Source organism: Abramis brama (assembly GCF_963993115.1).
Source record: "Abramis brama genome assembly, chromosome: 23".
Lineage (NCBI taxonomy): Eukaryota > Metazoa > Chordata > Actinopteri > Cypriniformes > Leuciscidae > Abramis > Abramis brama.
Window position 1 is genome coordinate 24,140,968 of NC_139985.1, and position 20,775 is coordinate 24,161,742.

The window sequence follows — 20,775 nt, forward strand, 5'->3', positions numbered from 1 at the left end:
TCCAGTCTTCAGTGTCACGTGATCCTTCAGAAATCATGCTGATTTTGTGCTCAATTATTAATACAGTTTCTAATTATTATCAATTTTGAAAACCGTTTTTCTGCTTAACATTTATGTGGAAACTGTGATACTGTGATAGCAATCTTTTGTATCATTGTCTTTACTGATCAGTTTTCCTTGCTGAAAAAAGCTTTCGATTATTTCTTTCTTTTTTTTAATCTTACTGACCCCAAACGTTTGAATGGTAGGCCTAGTGTTTCACAGTTTCCTCAAAAAAAAAAACATTAAGCAGCGAAAACTGTTTTGTTGAGCATCAAATCAGCATATTAGAATAGTATCTGAAAGATCATGTGACACTGAAGACTGGAGTAATGACGCTGAAAATACAACTTTGTCATCACAGGAATACATTACATTTTAAAATGTATTAAAACAAAAGACAGTTCTTTTAGACTATATTAATATTTCACAATATGTATTTTTGGTCATATTAATGCAGAACTGGTGAGCATAAGAGAACATCAAAAAATCTTAATCTAATCCAAAGTTTTGATGGGTAGTGTATGTCTAGAAAGCGGTAGGACACCAGACACGCTGATAAAAGACAGAGCAGAGAGGAACATCAAAGCTTTGAAGAAATCCACAGGGGGAAAAAATGGCATGTTCAGTTGGACAGCAATGGGAGAGAGATTGCCAGTGATTGTCTGCAATGAGAGGAAGGAAATACGAACAGAATTAATGATCTAATAACGATGAATCGTAGCAGTGCTGTCGGGTCAGGTGAACCTCAGTGAGCAGATGTTGCTCGGAGATCTGGTCGTGACATGAGTTGGCCATTAGTTTCCTTGTGGCCTGTGGAGAGAGGTGTCTGGCAACAGCTCTCCATCCTAACCCATCCACCTCCCCCAAATGAGAAATGAGTTTAATTTCACAGATGAGACACCATGTGGTGGGTAGAGGGGAAGATCAGAGACCAAAGCTGTGTTTGGGTTCCGGAGACGGCAGACGGACACTTTGCGGAAGCATCCGTTGTCAATTAGAACCCACTTTGAAACAATTGAAATGGCCACAATTTGTATTTGAGTAATATGGATTTTACCCAATGGCATCATCTGCCTTCTTGATAAAATCGGGCAATCATATTCCACTCATGTAAAACACTCTTCATTTCATTCAATTTAAGACAAAATCAAGCATGATACATATGGCATGCTGTGTGAGATTTTACATGGCTTGTTATGAAATAAATCTAAATGTTCCCTCCCCATCTCGATTCTTAGAAATAAAAGGGCAAAGATGTGCATGAAGAAGTGGAAAGTGCTGTCTGAAGACAAAGAATGAATCTAGAATATTTATGAGATCCTGAACCAATTTTGCTACTTATACACTAATGGCTTCATGGTTGCACAGGATGAGGTAAGATTGCATGGTACATTTGCCACGTATGACGTAGCCATCCATTGAAGCGTTCCCTGCCTAACACAGCCACAGTTGCCACAGTTATGTTGATAACTACACTATTTCAGTAAGCTAAAATACCTAAAACAAAGAATTAAGATCAAATGCTCGAGGTGAACAAGAAAACCATCAGTGAATGGGAGCATAATTAGCCTATTAGCAAATATAAAGGGTTTGATCAATACTGATTTACATTTCAGCCCAATAAGTAATAAAGTGAGGTCACACCTCTTTTTAATAAGTCATATAATTTGAGATATTATTCTTAGTGATTTAAGTTTAATCTTGATGTTAGGGGGTTGTTTAAATCTCTAACCTGTAATATACTGTCTTACCTCCGCCTTGAAAAGATCAGATACTCGATAAGAGGATTTGAAAAATATATTTCTAAGATCTCTTTCACTCCTTTATTGAATAGCTATAATGCCCTGTTAGTGACTTTTAGTGACTGTTAGTATCTCTCTTCTAAATCAAAAATGAATGTGTGTCTATGTATATATTATTTAATTATTTATTCAGCAAGGACATTGTCAAAAGTGACGGTAAAGACTTTTAGATTGTTTCAAAAAAGTCAATTTCATTCTTTACATTAAAGAATAAGAATATATATTAGGGTTTGCACTCAAAATATATTAAAATACAAAACAGTTCATTTATATTGCAATAATATTTCACAATATTACTTTTTTACTGTATTTTTTTTTTTTTTTTTTAATAAATGCAGCTTTGTTGAGCATAAGACTTCTTTCAAAAAACATAAATTTTCACTTTGAATTTGAATTCATCATAACGAGCGCGGGATTTGACGTTTACGGTCACTGCTGAGAATGGAGATGAAGATCGCTGGATAAAGGGCCTAAAACTGATGTCTTTTGTGAATGTATGTTGTGTTTTGGTGTATTTTATATTTCTACTGTCAACTATTGTTCTATAGGAGAAAACGACTTTTTTGTCTCACGGAAAACAAACTAAATATTACAAAATGGTTAAACGATTAAAGAAATGTTATTCATTTCAATGTTTTAAAGTGCAGTCTTGTTTAACTTCATGTAATCCTCCGAAACGAGTTTGCAGCAGAAGTCACGAACAGAGTGAAATATTTCAATTAAATAAATTAGTATACTGCATTTAATAAACGCGACTGAAAACGTAATGGATAAGACAATTGAATATAATATAGTCAAAATATTAATGCCACAATTTTAATATGCATAAATAGGAATATGTACAAATTTGTATAACCATAAAGTTGTTAGTACGATAATTATTTACGTTTTAGTGCTATCAATACGTAAATATTTTACGTTTTAGTTCTGTCAATATGTCAGTATTATGTTTTTGTGTGTATAAAATAAGTAAATGTACGTAGAACTACACTTTACGTAAAAATACACATGTATTCTCATGAGATCACGTTGGTAATAATGGTGTTATTCCAGGAAAGAGTTGGTGAGGGTCAAGGGATTTTGCTGAATTTGATTTGTTGCGAAAAACCAATAAAAACTTTGGGAAGAAGAAATCTCTTGCCCTAAGGATGAACAATAGTAATAGCTTGTTTTAGCAAGCACCATCATTAAATGAAAACCTCAGAGTGATGTCTGAGAAACACCAGCAAAGAGTGAAAGCTTCTCACCTTCTGCAGCAAGTCAGAGATAAAGCAAATGGAATATAGTCAGATCAGTTCTTATGGGTCCTCACAAATATACCGCAGGGAAGCCAGACATATAATGACCCACTTTCAGATGGTCAGTCGCTGACAGATAAATGCATTTCTGCAGTTACACTGCAAGCTGAACAGAGCTGAGAATATTAAGCATTCAGAAAAAGTACAGCTAGTAGAATTTAAATGACACAATCTCCAGTGATTCCAGCACTTTGTGTAAAGATTACACTCGGAAATGAATGCTCTTCTATACATCATGTTCTATGATACAAATGGACAAATAGCATCCTGCTGAAAATCTATAGTTAGGAGAACAAAATGGCCTTTTTTCAATAGGGCAGAAACATTCAGTTCCTCTCTGCTCACATAAAGGCACAGACACAGCTCTCTCTATATCACAGGCTTGTCTTCATTTATATTTGTAATGAAGTCAAAAGGTGAAGAACAAGCTTTAAAGAGTTCTTCAGTACTTCAGGGGTGGCATGTTGAAGCATGGCCTGGTCTGATCCAGAACAGGAGGTATAATGTTTTCCTCTTCTCTGACCTATATACTGTATTTTTCCCCTGAGGGTGAAACCTCAACATGGCATTGACCACAAAATGTGAAGAACTTAAAAGCAAAATGGGCGTCTTATTTGACTAGACTTTAGATTGCATTTCTGACCAAAGGACAAAAAGCAGACTTGAAATGTGTCTGTGCTTGGGGACAAATTACTGTCGAAAGCAGCGCTTCATTAATAAGTGATGCAGTGTGAAGAATAATCATGGGAATATTGCTGGAAAAGAAATTAAGTATGGCTTAATATAATTTCATACAATGTAATTACAGTATCATCAGCCCTTTAGCCATTAAAAATTCGCAATCACTTCAGCCTAGAAAGAGAAATGAAGCCACCAAGAAAACTGAATGTAAGAAGTCAGTTATAATAATAGAATTATGATAACTGCGGTCAGTAGTCAGGATCTGGAGTCATTTTATGGTGATTAGATATAAAGAGAAGGAGCTTTGACAGGCTCTTTTCAGAATCTTTTCCTTCAGTTTTAGATTCCAGATACGGAAAGATGTAGTTAAATCAAGAGCATTTCTCTTCTAACCTACATTTAAAAAAGAACTCTAGGTTATTCTTTCAACACAAATGCTGATTTTAGACCGTTAGGTAAGGAAGCTGGGTTGATTTGACCCAATTTGGGTTAATATTCATTCATAATCAGTAACTCAATGCATGCACACCATTCAAGTTCTCTGAGTGTCAGTACCACTTCAACTATTCTTGTTCACAGCACTTATGACAGAAATAGAATAAAATGAATCTAAGTGGAGAGAGGTTACAAGGTTTTTGTGTGTTTTTGGCGGCACTCAAAGCCTGAGGCTTTGGCCATAGTGGGACTATTTTCATTGATACATCCGTATGCAGTGTTTTAGTCGTTTTTAATGTTTATAATATGTGAGCCATGATGTGAATAAAGACTTTTGAACTTTTTTGGACTGGAAGAAGTGTCTTTAGATCCCTTTTTTCTAAAAATATGTTTGAAACCCAGACAAAGAGGACCTTCTGGGATTACTTCACAAGGTCCTTCCAACATATAGCATTCCAAGATGTTTTCCTTCATATCTGTCAATGTGAGGACATTATGTATTTCTATTTCTTCATTTTGTCCTTTGTATATATACCCCCTGGTTCTTTCAGTTCTTGGTCAATTATTTTCAATGTTAAGGTTGGTTTGCTTTACTCCTGCATGTTTGTTTTTAGTTTTGTTTAACTTTTTTTTCCACCATTGAAGATTCTTTCTGACAATCCATGTTTTTGGGCTGTGAGCTGGCTGTTATATGGCAGGTTCTTATTCTTCTGAAATAGTTCAGCATTTCCAGATCCAAAAACATGCCAAGGAAATCAGCGTAAACCAGAGGGAGAGGATAGAAGTTGCTTACGCACAAGTAAGCTAACGTGATCATCAAACATTCAACAGTATTTAAATGCCTAACGTTACGGAAGGAGATGTCGAACCCACAAAGAGGATGCAAGCTTTGAGGGTGTTGATGCACTCAGATCTACTCAATCAATGTTTTGATCATTGGTCTGAAACCGAATCGGACAACCAAAGTCTTTGACAAAAAATGTTTTTGTTGGCATTTTTTTTTTTAATGAACCTTACTCGCATTCAAGTGTTGTGAATATAATCAAAAATGCTAGTGCTGCTGGCAACTTTTTAAGAAAACACTGGTGGGGAAAGAGTTAATAAAGCATTTAGATTAATTTAGATCCATAAAGCATTTAGGTACATCAAATCTCTCCTACGCCTGTAACAACCTGTGACCATGCTCTTGTGTTGGGCTTGGCGTAACAAAGCTCTTTATTTCAGGTAAGACTTTAATTTAGGTAAATGGCTATAAACGTTAACTTTAACTAATTTGCTCAGCAAGAATAAAACTTATACTTCACTATGACAGTAGTTGACTAGAAAGAGACAACTGACCATAAAAATACATTTACACTAATTCCAACCATAGCTTCCCTATTTTAAGCACGCAATGCGTATTTGCGTTGGGTTATGAATGTGCATGTTTCTGCCAAAAGGCAATATCCTAAATGGGATGGGATCTCAAAACCTTATTTTTGACTCATGATTCCAATACTGCTACCAACATGATACTGAAATAAGCATACAATTCATAGTGTCTGTGAAACATGAATTTCTCTAACGTCCCCCCAGAAAAATAATCCCGTCTGAAGGGGTTTTGTCCACCATCTTGGATTTATATTTTTCCACTGAGCCTGTCACAATGCTTTCTGTTTTTACCATAAACATTACATGGAAAGCTGCCTTTTTGGCCCCCCAACAAATATTTATCAGGGTATATAGCTTTTGGATTTGAAATGCTCTCTATGTAGTAGTTTTGGAGTGGAGTACATCTCTATTGGTTTGGAGTGGAGTACATCTTTATTGTGATGGCAAGACTACCTCTGAGTCAAAAGCAACTAAAATCTGTCTTTAAACACATCCTCGCCATTAGCCCTCTGACAGCAGTATAATCTTTTTTCAATGTGTAAATGACTACTTCATCCAGGACATCTGCACATCTATAGACAGTGATACAACAGATGCAAGAGGTGGAAGAAATCCATGAGTTAGCGAAAAAAATCTGTACTTTGTTGTATATAGATTTAAAAACAAGTAAATATAATAACTGCTGAAGCTAGATATGATTTTACAAACCAATTAGCACCACAGACAGATAACAATATTATCTACATTTTAGCCTATTATTTTTTAATCATGTGTCACCTAGAGGCCAAAGTGCAAACACATAGACACATTTTTTTTTTAAATAACTTGAAACTACCCCCCATCCCCCACCCCACGGATTTCAAACAAGGGCCGACAGGTACAACCTGCACCGGGGCCCCGCATACCCAAGCCTCGGCCCTGCCTGAAGCCATGCTGTTTTTTGCTGCATATATTTCTGGGTATTGCTGAATAGTTAACTTGGTTAACATTTTTTAAATGTCTTTTTCACATATTGAACTTTTTGTGTTAGAAAAACCCTAATGAACTTGGCAGTGAAGATGCCAACACTAAGTGAGTCATTATTTTATCAATGCTTTTGCATGCAGACTCAAAAATTCTATCTATCATTGCCAAATTTTCCTAAGAATGCCACATACATTTAAATAAAAGTCCAAGAGTTATAAAGCTATAAACCATCTACTCATCCTTATTATAAAAATCTAAATAATTGCTTCAATTCTTTCACACTTGTTTAAATTATGGTAAGAAGACTTGCCAAAAAAGTGTGGACAACTGTTTACAGAACCTTTAATGTTGATAACCATTGATGCAAGAACAGATAGAAAAAGACAGAATCACATAAATCTTGCACAACCTATCAAAAGATTCCACAGCAAAATGTCATTAAACTTAATAAACTGGTTGCTGTTTCCAACTAATTACAATGAAACAGGCTTTCAAGCTTCAAAACAGGATGCAGAACCAACATAAAAGTATTATAAAAGTAGTTAATAAGACTTGTGTGCTACAGTATATTCCAAGACTTCTGAATAATGATGGCTTTGTGCACAGCACCAAAAATCACCAGAATTGTGCAATTGCACCATGATACAATATTAATCTTCAGACTAAACACTTCCATCTATAAGAGAATCATAACAAGCACAAGCAGATGATATCCTGAGGAATCAGATTCTCTGGATAACACACAAGGATGTAAAGCAGTTCCCTTTCAGTTCGGTCAAACCGACTGATTGTGATCACGCTTAGGGAGCCTGTCATCTTCGAGTATTGATAAAACGAGCCAATGCACACGTTGGCGTGCGAGCTTTGCATCCACGCTCCGCCCCGCAGCACGGGTATAAATACGGAAGTAAATGCACGCACCACTTGTCTTTCACTTTGGAGCCGATCGGAAGAGTGTTGATTCATTCAACGAGCGAGTGTGTCGGTGCTTCTTCTGGAAGTCTCTCCCGGTGCTGGTGGTTCTACAGCGTGAGTGCAGTGTTGGTCGCGAGCCTTCTGAGCTCTCAACTGCTGTTTTAACAGCATTACTTTTTGTGTTTGTTTGTCTGATGGCCGGTTGAGGGCGAAGAAAGTGAGTGCTTCACTGGTACAGGCTGCACCAGATGTCAATCCACCCATGCGTTTCTGGATACGGCCGTTCACTCTCCCCCTCTGACGGTCACATTAGTTGCATCACATGTTTGGGATTACAGCATGCTGAAGCAGCTTTTGTGGGTAGTTTATGTTTTCATTGTGAGAACATGACTATCGTGCTGTTGAGATCGAGACTCGCCTTCGTTCGCGAAGGTGGAGTCCCCATTACCCCGCCCCACCCTAGGGTGCCGTGTGGGATGGGTGATCAGAGGATCATAGTGATGGCTTCCCAGCCTGGTAACCAATCCCTGTGGGTCCATCACTCCTCTATCACACCGCAGCCGGTGGAGCCCCCCGTTGAACGCGCTGGTCCCTCTGTAATGGACCAACCTGCCATTTCATTCGGGGCCCCTCCAGTGGACAGGATGCCGATTGCAGCATCGGAGGGTGAGCTGGCCTCTGGAGATGATGACTCGGCTGCGTTATCTCCCTCTGGGAGTGTAACGTTGCCCGAGCCAGATCCAGAAATGTCAGCTATGCTGAAACGGGCCGCCAAAGCTGTCGGGCTCGCGTGGAATCCTCCACCGTGTCCCGAACAGTCTTGGTTGGATGATTGGTTTCTCGAGGCGGGCCGCGCTGGTTCTCAGCCCGCCGCCCTAGTGTCTTTCTTTCCCGAAGTGCATGGAGAGCTTTCCAGGTCGTGGACGGCACCTTTCTCTGCCAGAAACTGCCTGAGTAGCTCCTCCCCCCTCACCACCCTTGACGGAGGAGCGGTGAAGGGTTGCGAGGTAATCCCTCCAGTGGAGCGGTCTGTCGCGACACAGGTGCACCTGTGTCCGGCGGCCACTGCCTCTTGGACAGGGGATCCTCGTCTCCCCTCTAAAGCCTGTGAGTTCTCGTCCGTTCTTACGGACAGAGCTTACAAAGCCTGTGGGCAAGCCGCTTCCTCTTTGCATACCATGGCGTTGCTACAGGTCTACCAGGCCAAGGCACTCATGGACATGTACGAGCATAGCCCAGACCGTGCGCTCATAGGTGAGCTCCGCACCGCAACCAACCTCGCCCTCTGAGGTACGGCCGTTGCGGCTTGCACGATCAGTCTGGCAATGTCCACCTTAGTGGTCCAGGAGGATTTCCCAGGTTTCCCAATTCATCTAAAAAGTACTGTCTGGAATATTTTGGGTTCTACACCGTAGATGGTAAAGTAACTGTTAAAGATAAGGTAGTTTGTTGAATTTGCAAACAAAAACGGTTTACTTACCCATCCTCGACATCCAATCTTCGCGCTCACCTGTCGAGTTACCGTCCAAATGAGGCAGCGGAGTCAGAGACACAGCAGACGGCCAGAGCATCGCCAGGCGTCCAACATCGTATGACTGCATACTTTCCTGCACAACCGGTCGGCACCTTTTTTTCCATGTAGCCTAATTTTGTGATTGGCTATGCATAGTGGCACTTCATATAGATTAAGTTGATAACCTGCTGTATCAAACATTAAGTCAAATTTTTTTTTTTTCAGACAGGCTATGGCCTGAGTCCTGTTTATGACTGTCAGACTGTTAATAAATTTGTGATTGAATCTCAGTTTTTTTTTTTTTGTTTTTTTTTTTTGATATTCGAATATATTCGAATATATTCAAATACATTGCTTGATATTTGATATCCGTTCGAATTTGATTTTTCTCAAAAGTGACAGCCCTAGGGCCTACGCAAAGATGCGTTTCCCCAGTGAGCCTTCTTGCACAACACTGTGCTAAGTTAGGAAGGAGAAGGAGCAGGTCTTCCTAGTTGCCCCTTAATGGCCCAACTGGACAGAGTTCCCCCGAACTTATGCTCCTCTCGACAGCCCCTTACTGACCCATTCCTCTGAGACATCTCAGGGATGGGGCACCGTTGGCACCTGCGCCAGACCTCTGGAAACTCCATGTCTCGATGCAGAGGTTCAGGTATCTACCTCAAAATGATCGTAGATACCATCACTTCTGCGGGAGCACCCTCTAAAAAAGTGAGGCTTGCTTACGACCTGAAGTGGAACCTGTTCGCTGAGTGGTGTTCTTCTCAAAGAAGACCCCCGAAGGTGTTCGATCACTTCTGTGCTTTCTTTCCTGCAAGATGGGTTCCGACCTCTGCCCTCAAAATGTATGTTGCCTTTATATTAACGCACATCATGATGCGGTGGATCCAAATCCGTGGGGAAGCATGACTTGATTGTCAGGTTCCTGAGGGGAGCAAGGAGACTGAATCCACCTTGCGCCCCCTCTATACCTTCTTGGGACTTATTTCTGGTGCTACTGCACTCAGAGACCACCCCTCGAGTCACTGCACGCAGCTGAGTTAAATATCCTGTTTTTAAAGAAACAATTCTCCTGCTTGCTTGACTCTATCAAAAAGGTAGGGGACCTGCACGCATTTTCGGTCGACGAATCGTGCCTGGAATTCGGGTCGGCCAACTCTCACGATATCCTGAGACCCTGGCCTGGATATGTGCCCTAGGTTCCTACCTCTCCCTTAACCCTCTGGGGTCGGCGGTCGCACCGGCGATACCAGCTCGCTTTTTTTCTTATCAGTGCAAAAGAGACTCAAAATACTCCTTTGAATTTGATCTTACATCTTAAGTGTTATACATCATTCAAAACTGTTAAATGTCTTATTTTATTTGTGTACACTCATAATAAAAACAAAATGTTGTTTTTCGAAAAATAAAGAAAATAAACATGATGCACATTCTGCTGTCTCTCTCAATGTGAAGTTCATTATGAAACGCGACAAAAAAAATCTGTAACGAATGCTTGAAACATAAGTCTTTACAAAGCTTGAAGTCTCTATTTTTAAATGATGTAAATTATATCAAAAACAAAAATTCCCTGTTTAAGTAATCCGTATGAAAGCAACAACATGTACAGTTTCTTCAGTGCGTGCTCATTAACTCTAATGTGACCACACCCACGCACGCACAAGCGATTGACATGCAAATCGTCCACGTGAAGGAACGCAGACCTGTAAACGGCCATTACCTCAAAAACAAAGAATCAGAGACTTCAGTTCTCCTCTGCTTTTCATCGAGTTTGGAAGACATGTTGTGCTGTTTACCTTGGATTTACCTCAGAAGAAGTAGAAGAACGCGATTTGAAGATGAGAAAGATTTTTAAGGTAAGACATGTCCACTCATAATAGTAAACATGTTATTGTTGCATAAACTTTACATTGTAGCAACTAGTCAAACTGGTGCCAGACTAAAATGTACGTTATGAAATGAGATTGGAGTAAAAACATGAAGCCTAATGCTAAATTTATATGTATGACACAAGGATTTTTTTATGTTCGATAATAAAACACAGCATGATATAAAAGTACACTAGTATGAGTGTTTACTCTAATATGGTGAAAATTATAATGTTTAGACCAGTGTTTACTGTTAAATACTGTGTTTGTGGATATCTGCTCAAACGTAGATATGTATAATGTGGTAACAATAATGTTTCATAGTTTGGAGCGGCTCGATCGCTTCAGTAAATGTTCTCTGCACGCGCTGTAAGTTTGAGTCACTCGCACTGTGCGTTTGAAAAGCAAAACGCACCAAACATTAGACTTCATGTTTTTACTTACTCCAATCTCATTTCATAACGTCATAATGAATGGAAACATTTGAAGTAACATGTGATAATCCATAGGCTATATTTTTCTCTAGTACAGTGTTACTGAAGTGTTCATTTTTAACAATTTATAGGCTGCATACTATAGGCTATTGTTATTATTATTTTATGCAGCCCTATGCGTATATGCCTACAAGGCACAACACACCTGGTGTTCATTATGTATTTTGTAAATTTTAAATGGCAATTTTAACCACAAAAATCTAAAATGTATTCCCAAAATCATGCAGCCCTATAGTTTCTCTTGATATTAGCATGTTCACAGTTCTTTTGTTTTTTTTTATTATTTTTTACAGGGACCAGATGCCACTGATGTGTCCTGCTGACTTCAACATTCACATGAGTCTCTGTACATGAACATGGTAAAGTGAAAAATCAAACATCTTGGAAATGACAGGTATGTACTATGTTTCAGGAATGGCACAAAGTTATGTGACTGTTCAAGTCTCTGTCTTTAGATCAGTGTATTCAATAATGTGCTTTTTTGTCCTTTGTTGTGTACCTTTGGATTATGTTGTGTTGTAAATAAATCCAAACAACCAAAAAGCATTCTTTTTTAAATCTCTCCTCATTATTTGTGCAAGGTTCCTCATAATGATAGGGCCTGATAGCACCTGATAGGGCCATTATGGGAGGGTCTTTGTCTTTCTCAGGTGTGAAACACATCAATATTCATGATGATTCACCTCCTCACATAAAGATTTCTTACACAAAACATGTCTTACAATTTTTAAATAAATATATTGTTTTATCTGAATGAGTACGCAGGATGATTATCACATAGTTTTCATGGGGATCCTCAATCAGTCGGTACGTCCGACTATGTCAAACGTGACCGAACTGAAAGGGAAAGTCTCGGTTACATATGTAACCCTTGTTCCCTGAGGGAGGGAACGGAGACGTGGTCCCGTCGCCACTATTGCTGGACCACCGCTGACTTCGGGCTCTGCTCGGCTCCTCAGCGAAAAACAAGTGGTGCGTGCATCCACTTCCATATTTATACCCGTGCTGCGGGGCGGAGCGTGGATGCAAAGCTCGCACGGCAGTGTGTGCATTGGCTTGTTTTATCAATACTCGAAGATGACAGGCTCCCTAAGCGTGATCCCAATCAGTCAGTACGTTCGACTACATCTCCGTTCCCTCCTTCAGGGAACGAGGGTTACATACGTAACCGAGATGATCCACATACTTAGGAAAGTGTAATGTGGAGGACACGAATGTCGTAGAACTCCCAAAGCTTGATAGTATTAATATCTGGAAAAGTAAATGCTTCAATAAACAAGTAAAAACAGAGCTGAGTCACTTTACACCTACTTCTAACTCTCTGTGATTCAGTGCTATTCAAAACTCAATGCCAAACAATCAGTTTACTGTCCATACGCTGCCTTACCATCAGATATTTTTAATGCAACATCTCATGGCCACGTTGTGCATAACTTGTGCTTTCATTCATCACTGTGTGGGTGACTGGTGGAAATGTTGCTTAATCGAAAGGGGTTTAAATGAAATGTACAGTTGTAATTATATATGTATATATATATTAGGGCTGTCAAAAGATTAATCGCGATTAATCGCATCCAAAATAAAAGTTTGTGTTTAAATAATATATGTGAGTGTACTGTGTATAATTAAATGTATCTAGAAATACACACACATGCATGTATATATTTAAGAAAAATGTGTTATTTATATATAGAAAATTATATTTATATATAAATTATATATAAATATATACAGTATATGTATGCAAATATTTCTTAAATATATACATGCATGTGTGTGTATTTATATATACAAAATAATTATACACAGTACACACACATATATTATTAAAACACAAACTTTTATTTTGGATGCGATTAATCGCGATTAATCTTTTGACAGCCCTAATATATATATATGTACACATATACACATATATAGGTGTGTGTACGTGTGTGTACAACATGCTGATTTCACTTTTTTGTGTTGGGGAGACCAGGGGCCTGTTATCACAATTTCCAGTGAATATTTCTCATGGTTTATTTTATTCCATGAAAATATATATTAAACATGCACTGATAGTTCTGATGTGGCATGATAATCTGCTGTTTATTGACACTGATTGGAGAATAAAACAAAAAATAACATCTAAAAAGCAATACTGTCTGTATTTGTAATATGCTTTTATAATGCATTTTTAGCTCAATTTAAAACAGATCTGAAACATTTTAGTAAAAAAAAAACACACACAAAAAACAACAACTGCAAACAAAATAGTTAAACCATAGTTTGGCTAACAAAAATAGACATTAATGATTTATATAAAATTACAATATTCTAAAGGTTTGTGACAACTTATCAATATCAATGTATCATCTTGCCCCGACTGGACATCTGTGAGCAAACTCTAATCCTGAGAACAGTTTTAATCCTGAGAACATCTGATTTGAGCTGGGAGATTTAACTAAATTAATAATTAAATGAATAAATTATATAGTTCAAAAATATGATATTGGAATTTCAACTTCATTCTGTTGAATGTCAAAGAATAGAATTTACAAAAATAATATGTAATTAAAGCGGTTTTTAAAACGAAAATACATTTTACAAAACATTTTTTGTAATTAAATGTTTCACTGAAAACCTCACAGTCACATGAGATACAATCACATGGGGAAGTTGTCATTTCACATGAGGAAGCTCTCCTATTGCACTTACAAAGTGACATTTGACATATTTAAAGTACGAATTACCGTTTGTTAAAAGAAGACGGCCAGGACATTCTCGGTTTTTTCAGCCCTGGGCGGTGCTGCTCAGTGGCTTTGTTACAGCACAGGTACCGCTCGTTGTCGGAGTGGTACCGCTGTTTGATTCGGATGTGGGTTCGGGGCTGCCTCCAAAGATGCTTAGGCGGTTTGGCCAAACCAGCACCTTCCCTGCTCAGCGCCGAGCACTCCATCAGTGCAGAAGCTCCGTGTCTACTGTCCAAAGTCAGGAATTTTTAATTGTCGAAGTTTGCAGTCTCATATAGTTCCTCAACGTCAGAAGAGCTGTCCAGCGGTCAGTGGTTCTGATTCTGAAACCGAGAACCGCTTGCCCGTTACGTTCAAGTTTATAAATTATGAGCAAATTAAACTCTCAGTATATTAAAACAGCGTGTTTGCAGAAGCAAAGCTATTTCAAGTTTACACTCGCTCAGTCACTCTCCGCATCGTTCAGAAGCAATAAAGGTGGTACAGATGGAGACGGAGTGAAACTGAGACATATGGCCGTCTCACAGCAAACAAAAAAGCGAAACGTCCAGCGTCGCGGCACATATGCAGCTTGTATCCGGCTGAAGTGAACGAGAGAGAGCGCGCTGAGGCGGATATATAAAGATCATGCAGAGCGACGCCATACAGTGACGCCCAGTGTGCATTACATCACCAGGTGCTTTACACACTCCCAAACTGAGTACACACACACGAGTAATTCTAGAATTGAGGGTGCATTTTGAGTCTCCCAGATTAACCTTCTGTTATAAAAAAAAAAAAAAAAAAACCTTTATTGAATCAGTTTTGAACAATAACACAAATTATATTACTCTATCACTAAAAATAATTATTTATATATATTTAGGGACATTTTTTATTGAAAATATTTACTAAATGACTCCCACTCTGCCTATTATTGTCTGTCTTTGCCTCCTGATTCATACATTCAACTTGAATCAATTTTCAACTTTTTTTTAGCTTCCTCTTTTAAGTTATATAAACAATTACATAGAAAAGCCATTTTCTGTATTAATTGTAATTTAATTAATAAAAAAATAGATTTTGTGTATGTCCCTATACGTTATGGTCAACTCTGTTACCTTTGTTATAAAACAACATAAAAATCTCTAAAGCATTCATAGAAAAAGCATGTGACTTGTACCAGTCACTTCCTCTAGCAGGAAACTCTAGAAGGCAGTGAGGTATGTCATTATTCTTTTCTCATTAATTTTTTTTGATTTAGAGTATTGAACAGCCGGTGGGACCACAATCAACCTGATAGACCTTGATCAATCTGGTTAGAGCTGGTAGACCACCTTCCAGTAACAAACCATCTGCTATGTTCCAAAAACAAGCTTGACCACCTTATAAGCTGATATGACATGTTGTTTTTTTCCCCCAGCAGGAACAAAACTAATCTGACAAGCTGTGGCAGCACAAAAGCTTTATAATGTGTTCCAATAAAAAAATAGCAAAGATTTTAACTCTTTTGTTATAATGCTCACCAAAAAGTTAAATATATCATGTTAGTGTGTTCTTAATAACATGCTGAATGTCTTGAACTTCTGTCTCTGTATTCATATGATCTCATTCCAAGTCATTGTGCCCTTTCACCAGATCGGTAAACAGAGTAGAAGCACCAGGGAGTTGTTCCCACCCTCGCCTCAAATCTCCATGACCTTTCTTTCATTTGCTTTCCCACGTCATTTTAACTAACAAGTTAACTAAAAATCTGCCCGTATTGTAGCTACTTCACTTCATGTCATATAATACCTGTCAAATTAGATCTTTGTACGTTTTCGGATGACATTTAACACAAACACACTCACTGTGGAGCACACCATGCCGGCTTATACATAGAAATACAATAAGCATCATGATTGAACTGAGTCACATTTTGCTCACAGTGTCAGTGTCCATTATGGAAACCTCTCTACTTGTGACAGCAGCAATCTGTGTTTGATTTCTGAGGATGTGATTCAATCAACAGAGTTCTATTGAAGAGTAGCTATGATCACATCAGATAGCATATTGCACACTTTTATCAGACACCTAAATCTACTTGGCTGACTCACTCTTTTTGGGCATCTGCGCAGGCCAGGGCTGATTTATAAAGCGCTTCAAGGTCCTTTAATTTCTTTGCATCCAGGCTGGAGTGTCTGCGGGCCACAGGGGGAAGCAGCAGTGGCCCAGAGAACCTGCGGCGAACGGCATTGTTGGTTTTGGACTGAAGGTCCAGTTGGTTGGAGACCAGGGAGTTTCTTCGTCTCTGAGTAAAAAATAATCAATATTCAAGTCAGCTAAGCAAAATGTTTTACAGTGTTAGATTGAAGTGCAAAAATAACAGCTGTTATGGGGAATGTTTTTGTCATTTACCTAGGTAAAAACACATACCATATTTTCCATGTCTACAGCTCACAGTAGGACAACTTCATTACCACATCTTGATGATACTTTTAATTATCCATGAGAGAACTGCCAACACAAATGTAAAAAATTAATGAACAAGAATAAACAAGCACTTATTTTCCTCATGAAGTATATCATATCTAAACATCTATAAATCTGCCTAAACTCACTGCCTCTACACTAGGGTGTGGAAGGTGGTTGTTAGGGTATTGCTAAGCAGTTGCTAAGGTTTTCTGAGAGGTGTTTTTTTTTCTTAACTGAATTAAGTTTGTTTGCTTGTCTTAATTGCACAAATCATGAACAGAACATGATACATACCATACAGAAAAAATACACATAAAATTTGTATGAGTAAAAAACAAATAAAACAAATGAGGACAAAAACAAAGGAGCTATATGTAGAATTCAGAAATCCTTGTTATTAGCGGCACTGGTGGCCGTTAAGTGAACTGCAGCCAGCAAGTGTCGCTTGTACTTGCACTCGTGCACACGTAACATTCAAAAGACTGAATGTGATTCAAGGCCCTGAATCGATACACTAAATTATGTTTTATCGACAAAGTTCGCTAGGAGCACGTTCAAAAAATCGATCCAATCAACTTGTCATCAACAATTACCACATCTATTAAACCGAGTAAATTTGACGCCTCGTACATAAAATATGGCTTTATGGAATATAATGACGGTAGACCACAGTGCACGTTGTGCTTTAAGATTTTGTCCGTTGAAGCTCTGAAACCATATAAACTCAACCGACATCTCGGAGCATTCAAATATTTTTCCAGAAAAAGAAAGAAGAGTTTGTAAAGCAAAAGGTACGACTAACTAACATCACTACAATACCCGAGAAAGCACAGCAAGCATCGTATCTTGCAACCCTGCGAATAGCCAAGTGTATAAAGCCTCACATGATTGGGGAGGAATTAATACTTCCAGCAGCATTGGATATGTGCAGAGTTTAGGCCACAAACAAGATTAAATCCATACCACTGCCAACTGCCATTAGCGACTGACACCTTCGTTAAGTCACGTCTCTTCGCATATGCACAGAGGCTGCTCATGATTGGCTACCATTCCATTCAGAGGTACGGTGGCTCTGACATGTTTCCAAATCTATCTGAATTTTTGGATACAAACTGCATGTGAGAGGACTCCATGCTCAACACCATTACCAATCACCTCACCTCACTCAATGAACATTTCAATCACTACTTCACAGACATTGACATGAAATATGAGTGGGTTTCTAGATCCCTTTTCTTGTGATGTGACGGCCAGTGGCCTCAGCGGGAAGGCTGAAGATGAACTTTTGGAATTATCCAGTGATCACACTCTCAGGATGAGAGTACATCAGCAGGCCCCAGCAGAGTTTAGCCCACGGTTGAAAGGGAGTACAAGGAATATTGAATATTGTTGCCTTTTCCTACAACATATCTTTGTGAGACTTCTTTCTCAGCCATGATGGTAATAAAGACAAAAAACAGGGCATGGCTTAATGTGGAAGATGACTTGAGAGATTGCCATTCCCCTATAGTCTCACGTAGCCAGACCTTCAGACTGACGGCAGAAGGTCTGGACTCTATCGCAGCTTTTCTTGGCCAAGTACGCCCAAGAGGACGTTTGACTGACATGTAACGCAACCAATCACAGTTTGTTTTGTTCCGCGTCATGTTTATGGGCGTGACAATATAATGTCGATGTCCCTACAATAACACACCGGCGTGCATCTAATAAATTATTCATTCAAGAAAGTTGTGCAAGTTTACTGCAACAATGGAGCCGTGAACTTCACATACTTTTGAAAATCCAGCATTTAGTTGATCCTGGTAAGCGCTCATTGTCACAGCTGTAAACACAATGGCTTTCTTCTTTCACGAGGGAGTTTGGCGTCATAGCACTTGTTTCCAGTCGGACCAATAAAGAACGTGATACACACATCTCCCGGACATCCTGTAGAATTCAACCAATCAGATCGCAACTTCACAACTCCTGAAGTGTTTCCAGAAAAGTGTGCCATATGCATCAGATGTTAAGGCTGAAACTAATTCCCCAATAACACCCAGAATTGATAAGCTCTACAAAGAAAGACGGTCTAGGGCAGGCTGAGTGTATTTGTACAGTGGTTGTTATTAAAATAATGTTTATGCATTTTTATGTTTTATGCAGAAAAGAGATTGCTGAAAAAAAAATCAGATTGATGTTCAAATTACAAACCAATCTGCTGAGCCACTGTCAAGTTTAATGCACTTTTAAATTTTAAATGAACTTTTCAGTATTCATCTACTATGGAATTACTGTTCAGTATTTAATACTTTTGTTGCACTTTTCAGGCAATATTATTTTTAACTGTCAAATATAGATAAAATATAGAATTTAACAAATGTTGTGTATTCAACATAAAAAAATAGGCTACAAACATAATTGATGTTCCGGCATTGTACAAATGTATTTGTTTTTGGTAAAATTGTAAGTTTAGATGTTTGGCGTCATGAGTTTTCTTTTGGGGTGGGGGGCGCAAAATGATTTACCCTACACAAGCGGGCCTCCTGCTGAAAAAGTTTTGAGAACCACTGGGCTAGAGTCCTCCTCAGAATTAAATGCTAGAATCAGACCGTTTAGGACAGGGGTGTCCAATCCTGCTCCTGGAGAGGCACTGTCCTGCAGAGTTGAACTCCAAACCATATTAAACCTGAACCAGCTAATCAATTTCTTACTAGGCATACTAGAAACTTACAGGCAGGTGTGTTGAGGCTAGTTGTAGCTAAACTCTGCAGGACAGCGGCCCTCCAGGACCAAGTTTGGACACCCCTTGTCTAGTAAGTGCACATGACTACATCATGAATGTTTCCGCCCTGCTGTCAAGGTGTGAAAATACTATTAAAATTATAATTTGAAAAATACTTTACATTAAAAATCTTCATTTTAACTGCCATTCTTTTAAATGTATGATTTTTCAGAGAGGCTAGCAATAGCAAGCTTGCTTTGAAAGCATGAGATCTCACCCTCCCTTCAGAGCGCTTCAAGGCCACGCCTCTTTCAAAACACACAAACGCACACAGCAGAGTTTCATCACAAGGTGAGAGACGGCGTTAAACTACCTCATTTCACAACATCACAATCTTAATGAATTTAAACAACCTACAGAGCTCTTACTTGTACCAGCTGTCTGCTGCAGATTAATTTTGGCATTGATAGCGTTGACATAGAAACGCATAAATCTGAATGTGAACAGCTCCGGCTTGCCATCTGGTAATCCCGGTTATGAGATGGCGTGAATGGAGGAGGAGCTGTAAAAGACGGCTGCTGTCTGTTTGTGGCGCTCAGTGACTGTCTGTCTACAATTCTGGATAGCTTCAGAGAAAGTGCTGATGACGTGTGATGTCTGCGCGAGCAGGGTGCCTGGAGGTATGGAAATGTTGACATACAGTACAATCCGGACCGAATGCAATGATTGGATGAAAAAAAATGTTTGGTCCCAAGACTTCCACAAAAGATATATGTACATGTAATAATATTTAAGACCACTTCTCTTATTGATTGCGATCAGGATATTCAACCAGAATAACGAAAAGTGTTTATATAAAAATGCCTACCCTACCTCTAATGCAGCACAGCTAATGACAACCATCTGAGGTCTCTCAGTGGTTTACATTGTGCACAGATTAGCATTATGTGATTAATTTACAATAATAATAAAAATAAAAAACGTAAAAAAAAAAAAAAACCTTGACTCATCCAGGCTGAATGAGGGACACAAAATGCAGGCTGCCTTCAAAGGATCCTCCAATGTAGCCTGATGGTGTGGCACCCGGGATATATAGCTTTACTAGTACACAGACTTCTGATTGAGAACACCATAAAATTGGGACACCCATTACTGGACATTATTAAGTGTAGGCCTACTCATTCAATCCCACAATGAACCTCAATAAAAAGTAGGTCTATTAAAACAAAAACAAAAACACTGTTCAATAATAATAGTGATCTTTGAGAACTTTTCATCTCTAATAAATTTTCTTCCTATGATCTGAAAGTTACTTTTTAGGTAATATACACTAAATACTTCACTGATTATTTAAGAGAGATTTAGTATTCAGTCTTGAATATTTTCTTTAAAGTCCGAATGAAACCAAATGAACACTATTTTTGGTCTACGGTATTTCTAAGGTTTTCTGAGTGCCTCAATGCGATACTCCACTGCTGCTTTGGTGGTTGCCAGGACCTTGTTAGGTGGTGGCTATCCTGTGCA

The 20,775-nt window shown here is 38.7% G+C and overlaps 1 protein-coding gene across 1 annotated transcript in view; it reads right to left on the reverse strand.

Annotated features, from left to right (window-relative positions):
* The window catches only part of pde4cb (phosphodiesterase 4C, cAMP-specific b), an 88,556-nt gene extending 73,847 nt beyond the window's left edge, over window positions 1-14,709 (reverse strand). Inside the window, exon 1 of the mRNA XM_084101963.1 lies at window positions 14,118-14,709. Within this exon, the coding sequence (XP_083958089.1) occupies window positions 14,118-14,323 (206 nt within the window). The 5' untranslated portion in view covers window positions 14,324-14,709. The remainder of the gene's footprint in view (window positions 1-14,117) is intronic.
* Window positions 14,710-20,775: the final 6,066 nt, after the last annotated feature.